The following is an 8,351-nucleotide window of genomic DNA, read 5'->3' on the forward strand; positions in this document are numbered from 1 at the left end:
CCCCCACACCCCCCCCACCCCATCTTCTGCATATAAACCAACATTTTCCCAGTTACCATCAGTTCTGAGGAACGGTCCTTGGACCAAAACGTTAACTCTGATTTCTCTACACAGATGCTGCCAGACCTGCTGAGCTTTTCCAGCAATTTTTGTTTTTGTTTCTGATTTCCAGCATCTGCGGTTCTTTCGGCTTTTATCAACGCACAAGGTATTGGTGGTGAGACAATGGCATGTGTTGAGAATTGGGTGGCAGAGAGTGACAGGCAGTAACTCGGGTTCAGTACTGGGTGGGCCCAGCTATTCACAATATATAATAATAACTTGAATGAGAGAATCGAACAATTCCAAGTTTGCCAACAACACAAAACTACTTGGGATTGTGAGTAATAAGGAGAATGTAAAGAGGCTTCAAGGCAATTTAGATAAGTTGACTGAGCGGATAAATACATGGCAGAAGTTTTACACTTTCTTAGGGCAAGCAGAGTGGCAGAGTATGATTTAAATGGCAATGGATTGGCATATGCCAGTGTATAAAGGAGCGTGGGTGCCCTTGTATACCAGTGATTGAAAGCCAGCACGCAAGTGCAGAAAGCAGTTAGTGAGGCAAATATTGGCTTTTATTGCAAGAGGATTTGAGTACAGGAGGAAGGGAGTTTTACTGCAACTGTACAGAGTTTTGATAAAACCACACCTAGAGTACTGTGTGCAGTTTTGGTCTCCTCACAAAAGAAAAGTTATGTTATATCCCAGAGGGAGTGTAGTGCGGTTTACCAGACTGATTCCTGGGATGACAGGATAAGGGAGAGATGGAGTTGGCTGGGCCTGCATCCACTGCAGTTTGGTGGGGGGGATCTTGTTGAAACAGATAAAATCTTGACTGGGATAGTCAGAATAAGAACATAAGAAACAGGAGTTGGAGTAGGCCATCCGGCCCATCGAGCCTGCTCCGCCATTCAAGAAGATCATGGCTGATCTTTCTTCAGCTCCACTTACCCACCCACTCACCATAAACCTTAATTCGTTACTGTTCAAAAATCTATCTATCGTCGCCTTAAAAACATTTAACCAGACAGCCTCAACTGCTTCCCTGGGCAGGGAGTTCCACAGATTCACAACTCTTTGGGTGAAGACGTTTCTCCTTGGGTGAAGAGTAGGTGCAGGGATGATAATTCAAAACAAGCGGCCATGATCTTCGGATTTGCAATCGGCCGTTTCAGACTGAGACGAGGAGAAGTGTCCTCATTCAGACAGTGGTAAGCCTGCGGAATTCACCGGGACAGAAAGCTTTGGAGGCAAAGTCACTGAATAGATTTCCAAAGGCCAAAAGGTGTTGAAGGGCATGGGGAAAGAGTGAGAGTGTGGCTTTGAGATGGAGGGTCAGCCATCATCATATTGAATGGCAAATCAGGCTCAATGGACTGAATGGCCCATTCCTGCATCTGTTTTCGATGTTTCTATAAAAGGGTCGATACTGAGAGATTGTTTTCCCCCTGACTGGGGAATCTTGAACACGGAAGAACAGTCTCAGGGTGAGGGGATGATCATTTTTGGACTGAAATCAGGAGACATTTCACTCAGAGGGGCTGTGAATCTTAGGATTCCCCTCCCCCAAAGGAGAGGTGGACGATCTGTCGTTGAATATATTGAAGGCTGCGATCGGCAAAGAGTTTTGTTCCCTCACTGAATCGAAGGATAGGAGGAGTGGGCAGGAAAGTGGAGTTAAAGATCTAGGATCGTGTCGAACAGTGGAGCAGGCTTGAGGGGCCGAATGGTCTCCTCCTGCTCCTAATTCTTCTGGTCTTTTAATATCAGTCAGACAAATCCTTGTTTCACCCAATCGTCTGTTCTTGTCCAATGGAGATGTGTCATTTTGGGGGTTGGGGGGTGGAAACTGTAAATGAGGCGCAGAGTAATTGTGGCACAGGAGGAGGCCATTCAGCCCATCGAGTCTGTACTGCATCTCTGTAGAGTTGCTTCTAACTGCCTGAAGTCCAAGTTGTTATCACTTGCTGCGTTTTTCTGAAAAAAAAAACAACTGTTGCATTTCCCCTGCATCTCTTACCCAAAACCCTGAAATCTGAACTGGACACAAAACTCTACTTGTGGTCTAACCAGAGCTTGGTAACCGTTCAGTGTCATCTCCTGCGTTTGTACTCCATGCCTGTCTTTACAAAGCGCAAAATCCTGTAAGCTTCAGAAACATAGAAACTAGGGTAAGGAGTAGGCCATTCAGCCCATCAACCCTCACTACTGTTCAATCTGACCATGACTGATCCTCTGTCTCAATGCCACATTCCCCCTTTCTCCCCATTACCCCTTGATGCCTTTAAAACATAAATACACATCTATTTTTTTTTAATATATCCAGTGACTTGATCTCTACAGCTTTCTGTGGTAGAGAATTCCGCAGAATGTTTACTCTCTGACAGAAGGAATATTACCTCAACTGAGTCTTAAATTGTCTGCCCCATATCCTGGGACTGTGACTCCTGGTTTTAGACTCCTCAACCAGGAATAACATCCTCCCTGCATCCAGTCTGTTCGGCTGTGTTAGAATTGTATACGTTTCAGTCAGATTGCCTCCCATCCTTTGAAACTAATACAGGCCCAGTTGAACCAATCTCTCCTCCTAGGATAGCCCTTCATCCTCAGTGTCAGCCTAGAGAGCGTCTGCTCACCATTGTAGCCCACCACCTTCAAAGATCTCTGCCCCCAGATCCCTCTGTCACTGACTGTGTCATTAAGTTTATAATCCTGTTCCCATTCCTTCTGTCAAAATGCATCACCTCATGCCTCTCTATGTTAACTGCGTCTGCCACTCATCAGTCCATGTTGCTAGAATATCAATGTCCTTTTGTAGTCGACAAGTATCATCTTCGCTGTTTTCCACTCCTGTAGTGTTTGGTATCATTTGTTTCTGTGCCGTATAACTGTGACTTTCTTGAACAGTTGCTTAAAATCCAATAGACAACATGCACAGCATTCCTCTCCCTGTCACTTCATGAAGACATTTGACTTAACTCACCAAACCCGACCTGCCTATTTTCTGATGAAGGGTCTAGGCCCGAAACATCAGCCTCTCTGCTCCTATGATGCTGCTTGGCCTGCTGTGTTCATCCAGCTCTACACCTTGTTATCTTAGACTCCAGCATCAACAGTTCTTACTATCTCTATTACAAATCTCTGCTGGCTCTCCTTAATGAACTGGAATGTCCGGAGGTCATCTTATGACTTGTTTCCCAAAGGTGATGGATTCCAAACCCTGTACTGTCATGTTAAGCCAGCTGGCCTGTGGTCGCTCCCCTCCTTCAGGGTGCCGATCCCATGATGCTGCACACAGCGGCTCAGCCGAGCTGGGCCTCAGCGTCCGATTTGCTCAGCCAGTCTCTTTATTTTACAGGTCAACCTGACGGCAACGTTGGGAACCTTCGATGTGGCTGCTGAGGTTGATAAGGTGATGATCGAAGGTGAAGGGGCGATGCACATGTCTCTGTCGAGCTCTCAACTGGACAACCTGAACCGTCAACTGCAGTTTGTCACCTACAGCAATACCGTCTTCAACCCCAACACAGCCGACACAGGTACATCGATGCAGTCACGTGACTTGGGAGGGGGGAGCTAAGTAATGATGTTTGCTGAATAAGGGAAGGGGGAGGGGTGGAGGATGGCTGTAGGACCACTAAAATTGCCATTATTGTAGCTTTCCTCTGGCGGTTGTTTTCTTTATAAATGTTTAGCACACTTCATTGCTCAGACCTTTGAGTATAGGAGTCGGGATGTCATGTTGAGATTGTACAAGACATGGCTGAGGCCTCTTCTGGAGCACTGTGTCCAGTTCTGGTCACCCTGTTGTAGGAAGGATATTATTAAACTGAAGATGGTTCAGAAAAGATTTACCGGGATGCTGCAAGGCATGGAAGGTTTGAGTTATAAGGAGAGTTTGGATAGGCTGGGACTTTTTCCACTGGTTATGTGTTTGTCGTTATGCTATGTTTAACATGGCCTGCCCCTTTAAGAGACTTGCTCAGTTGAAGGGGTGATTTAATCTGAAGCTAAGTGGCACAGCGATAGCATCCCTATCTTTGAGGGAGCAGCCCTAAATTCAAGTCCCACCCACTTCAGAAGTGTGCAACAACATCTTTGACAGGTTGATTCGCAAATAGCTGTTCTGAAGTCAAACAAGATACTGCTTCTTCAAATCCTGCCTTTATAGAGAGTACCATGTCAAAGCACAATAAAAGGTTGAAAAGCACTACCTTTTCTCTTTTGTTGTAAATGCATTTAACAGGAAAGATTTGCAAGGATTTACTGGAGGGTTTGAGCTACAGGGAGAGGCAGAATAGGCTGGGGCTATTTTCCCTGGAGCGTCGGAGGCTGAGGGGTGACCTTATAGAGGTTTATAAAACCATGAGGGGCATGGGTAGGGTGACCAGCCAACTTTTCCCCAGCGATGGGGGAGTCCAAAACTAGAGGAGCATAGGTTTAAGGTGAGAGGGGAAAGATTTAAAAGGGACCTGAGGGGCAACATTTTCCACACAGAGGGTGGTTCGTGTATGGAACAAGCTGCCAGAGGAAGTGGTGGAGGCTGGTACAATTACAACATCTGGGTGGGGACATGAATAGGAAGGGTTTAAGAGGGATATCGGCCAAATGCTGGCAAATAGGACTGGATTAATTTAGGATATCTGGTCAGCATGGACGAATTGGACCGAAGGGTCTGTTTCCGTGCTGTATATCTCTATAATATACTATGTCTAAAGCGTTATAGGTCTGTACTAGATTTGTTCTACTGTCTAAATTCCCTCAGGAAATGTTGGAGACTCTTTGCTTGACAATTATACAATTGACAGCACAGAAAGAGACAGGGAGATTGTGGTGTCATTGGACTAGTAATCCAGAGGCCCAGGCCAATACGCTGGGGGAAGTGGCTTCAAATCGTACCACAGCAGCTGGTGGAATTGAAATTCAATAAATCAGGAATCAAAAACTACTTTTAGTAACACTGACTATGAAAACTGTCATTGACAGTTATAAAAACCCCATCTGGTTCGCTAATGTACATTAGGGAAGGAAATCTGCCATTCTTACCTGGTCTGGCCTACATGTGACTCCAGACCCACAGTCAATATGGTTGACTCTTCACTGCTCTCAATGGCTTAGAGGGCCACTCAATTGAAGGGGCAGTTACTGATGGGTAATAAATGCTTGCCTTGCCCCATGAAAGGATTCATTTTAAACAAACAGGTCATTGAAGGCCATTTTTTGTGTGCCTCCTCTCATTATACTTCAGCTAACCCAGCTCACATATCCTTCAATACCTTTTTCTTCATGTGCTTATCTGATTAAATGCATCTGTGCTATTCACCACAACTAATCCTTGTGATAGCAAATTCAAAACACACCCTCTTGGCAAAGGTGGATTTATTTGTTGGAATTTGCAGTTGCATTTCTTTTGTCTTTGTTTCATATCTCTGACTTCGTCCTACTTTTAGTCTCTCTTGCAACTGGAAAGATCACTTACAGCAAAAGATAGTCACCTTTGCTACACTCGAAAGTGTTTTTTTTTGCAGATGCTTCGATGTAATTTTCCACGGTTATGCAAGAGTGGACAAGATATGATGTGCTAACAGCAGGTCTTGGCGTATCTTGTGAGTTAACCTCCTGTCAGCCTTATGAAAACTCCTGAAAGATGAGTATTACGCTGGGGACTGTAGTCAGCATGGTCTTGAATCCCCCCAGCGGAGAACACGAGAGGCTCGGCAGCCAAATCGATCTCCGATTAAGGCTTCACACGTGGGCTGGAACCTCCGTTGGCAACGGGGCCTGGGCTGCCCCTTCTAAAGGAGGCCTACCTTCTCTTCTACCAATTGGGCAATTCCACCGATACCAGCGGGACCTCCCCTGGAGATGAAAGTCCTGCCAGCCAATCGAAGGTTGGCAGCTCCTGCGCTCGTCAGTGCCACTGAGGAACAAAGTCCAGGCACCCAGGAACAAAGAAAATGATGAGTGTTACGTCTTCCCACCCTTTATTTTAGTCTTCTGGGAATGCCACATGGATACAGACCCACTTGCAGCTGGTTTAATCCCAGCAGTGGTGGGCAGAGGCCCTTAAGTGGTCAGTAATTGGCCAACTGCAGATTAGGGAGGTTGATCGTGGAGCTTCCTAGACAGAACGCCGTGCTGGCAGATCAGAAAAGTGGCTGTGGGATTGAGGTACACCACCACCCTACTTGATTAAATGACCTTCCCACCTCACCTTCTACAGTAACTCAAGACACCATCCCAGGAAAATCCTTGCCTTTTTTCTGATTTTTGTATTTTTCAAAAGTGGGGACTGGAACGAGAGAGAACTATATTTAATAACAGGGATTTACTAAGACGGCAGCATAATTTCACGGTGCGGAAATTGCGGCCTATTGTGAACTCTGATTTTGAGGCTTTCGGTTCTTGCAATGGGCAGACAATCAGGAGCCAAGGAGCTGTTTACAAGTGAAACCGATTGCTCAGTTAGCTGAGAACCAGGATGGAACTGGAAACAAATGACAGAGAGAGAGACCCACACGCACAGAGTATGTGCAGTTATTCTTCCCAGCAGAAGCAGCCTGTTCTCTGCAGTGAAAATAAAGCTCAGTTTAGCCATGAAGAAAAGCCAGTCACCTTTCCTGCAGTAGGAATGTTGGAATACATGTTGGAAAATGGCTGGAAGGTAGGATAATCAGTGACATTTTTCAAGTGAACCAGTCACTTTGTGCTTCTTACAAACCATTGGAAGTTTCCAGTGAATGAACACCAAGGGTCTGGCTATCCGAAGAAAATATATTTCTATAATAAAACAAAGAACTGTGGATGCTAGAGATCTGATGAAGAGTCACTGGACTTGAAACGTTCTTCCCACAGATGCTGCAATTTCTGTTTGTGTTCCAATTTTTCCGACCCTGACCAATAAACTATTTTCCTAAACTTCTCGTGCGTATGTCTGCGTAAAGGAATGCTTATAAGGAGATTAGGATTTTAATCAAGTCGAGTTGTCTGCAAATGTTTTATAACTGTAGCTATAATTACTTATAATAAATACTAATTCTTGTTCATTGCTGAAACCTAGTCTGTCTTTTCTATTAACCTTGGCCTGAAAGTCAGGTCAATTGTGTGTATCTTAAGAGAAAAAGACTTTAACATTTAGCACAACTTCAGGAGCAGTGGGGCTTGATTCATTGCGCACGAGCCCAGTGGATTGAAACAGCCTGTAGGCCTTGCTCTCCACTGGAAAATAATTGCAGGCAAATACTTTAACAGTTGTCATTATATAGGTTAACGTTCATGACTTCCAGGAGATTTTGTCCTGTGCAATGCCTTTATTACGAAATTTCCAGTCATGAGATGAGTGTTGAACCCTGAATGGTATCCAAAAGGATTTGCAGAAGATATTTTGAACTAGTGAGACTTAAACCCCATTCCTTTATTCACAATTACTCATTTTCATACGGCATTCATAGTTCCTTATTGGAAGGTTATCCAGCTCCATTCCTCCTGTTCCAATGACACATTCATGACCTGTTACTTTGTGATATGTCACTGTTTTACGTGTGTGGAAGCTCAGCCACGTGTTGTTCATTGTATTCCATTACATAAAGATACAATCTGATTTGATTTATTATTGTCACATGTACCTAGGTACAGTGCAAAGTATTGTTTTGTGTGCAGTACAGGGAGATCATACCATACAAAGTGCATTCGGGTGATAGAACAGAGTGAGAAATACAATGTTACGGCTGCAGAGAAGGTGCACAAAGAGTGAGATCAGCATTAAATTTAAAATTAGAGAGGTCCATTAAGAAGCCTAATAACAGTGGGGAAGAAGCTGTTCTTGAACCTGTTGGTACGTGTGTGTAAACTTTTGTATCTTCTGCCTGACGGAAGAGGTTGGAAGAGGTTATAACCAGGGTGGGAGGGCTTGGAAGGAGAGTTAAATGTGCTCTGACAGACTGAAACTGGTTGTTGGCTGAGGAGGTGCTTGTTTGTATGGTAAATCTCTGTAAACAAAGGCTATTAAAAGTGTGTAAAGATTGGCTCCAGTTCTGTCCTTTACCACCAGCCTTTTGGAAATAACCTGGTCACAGGAAATGGTGTTCTAAATCTAAATGTTGGAAATGAAGAGTTTTTGTTGACGGCTAAAATGCATGTTGGAAAATGGCTGGAAGGTAGGGTAAATTGTTTGGGTGTGTACCTGCCATCCAAGTGTGCTCAGAGTCGAACCATGTGACCAGTGGGAGAATGAAGTAGATATGTAGACGCTGGTTACATCTGTACAAAAGTGGTAACTAGATATCGTCTTATTGCTACTTTCAACCAGA

At 44.4% G+C, this 8,351-nt stretch overlaps 1 protein-coding gene across 1 annotated transcript in view; it reads left to right on the forward strand.

Moving 5' to 3' along the window:
- The window catches only part of LOC109924102 (beta-1,4 N-acetylgalactosaminyltransferase 1-like), a 122,513-nt gene that overhangs the window by 90,717 nt on the left and 23,445 nt on the right, over window positions 1-8,351 (forward strand). The window contains exon 5 of the mRNA XM_048618827.1: window positions 3,401-3,581. Coding sequence (XP_048474784.1) covers window positions 3,401-3,581 — 181 coding nt within the window. The remainder of the gene's footprint in view (window positions 1-3,400; window positions 3,582-8,351) is intronic.

Source organism: Rhincodon typus, chromosome 41 (genome assembly GCF_021869965.1).
Source record: "Rhincodon typus isolate 14 chromosome 41, sRhiTyp1.1, whole genome shotgun sequence".
NCBI lineage: Eukaryota > Metazoa > Chordata > Chondrichthyes > Orectolobiformes > Rhincodontidae > Rhincodon > Rhincodon typus.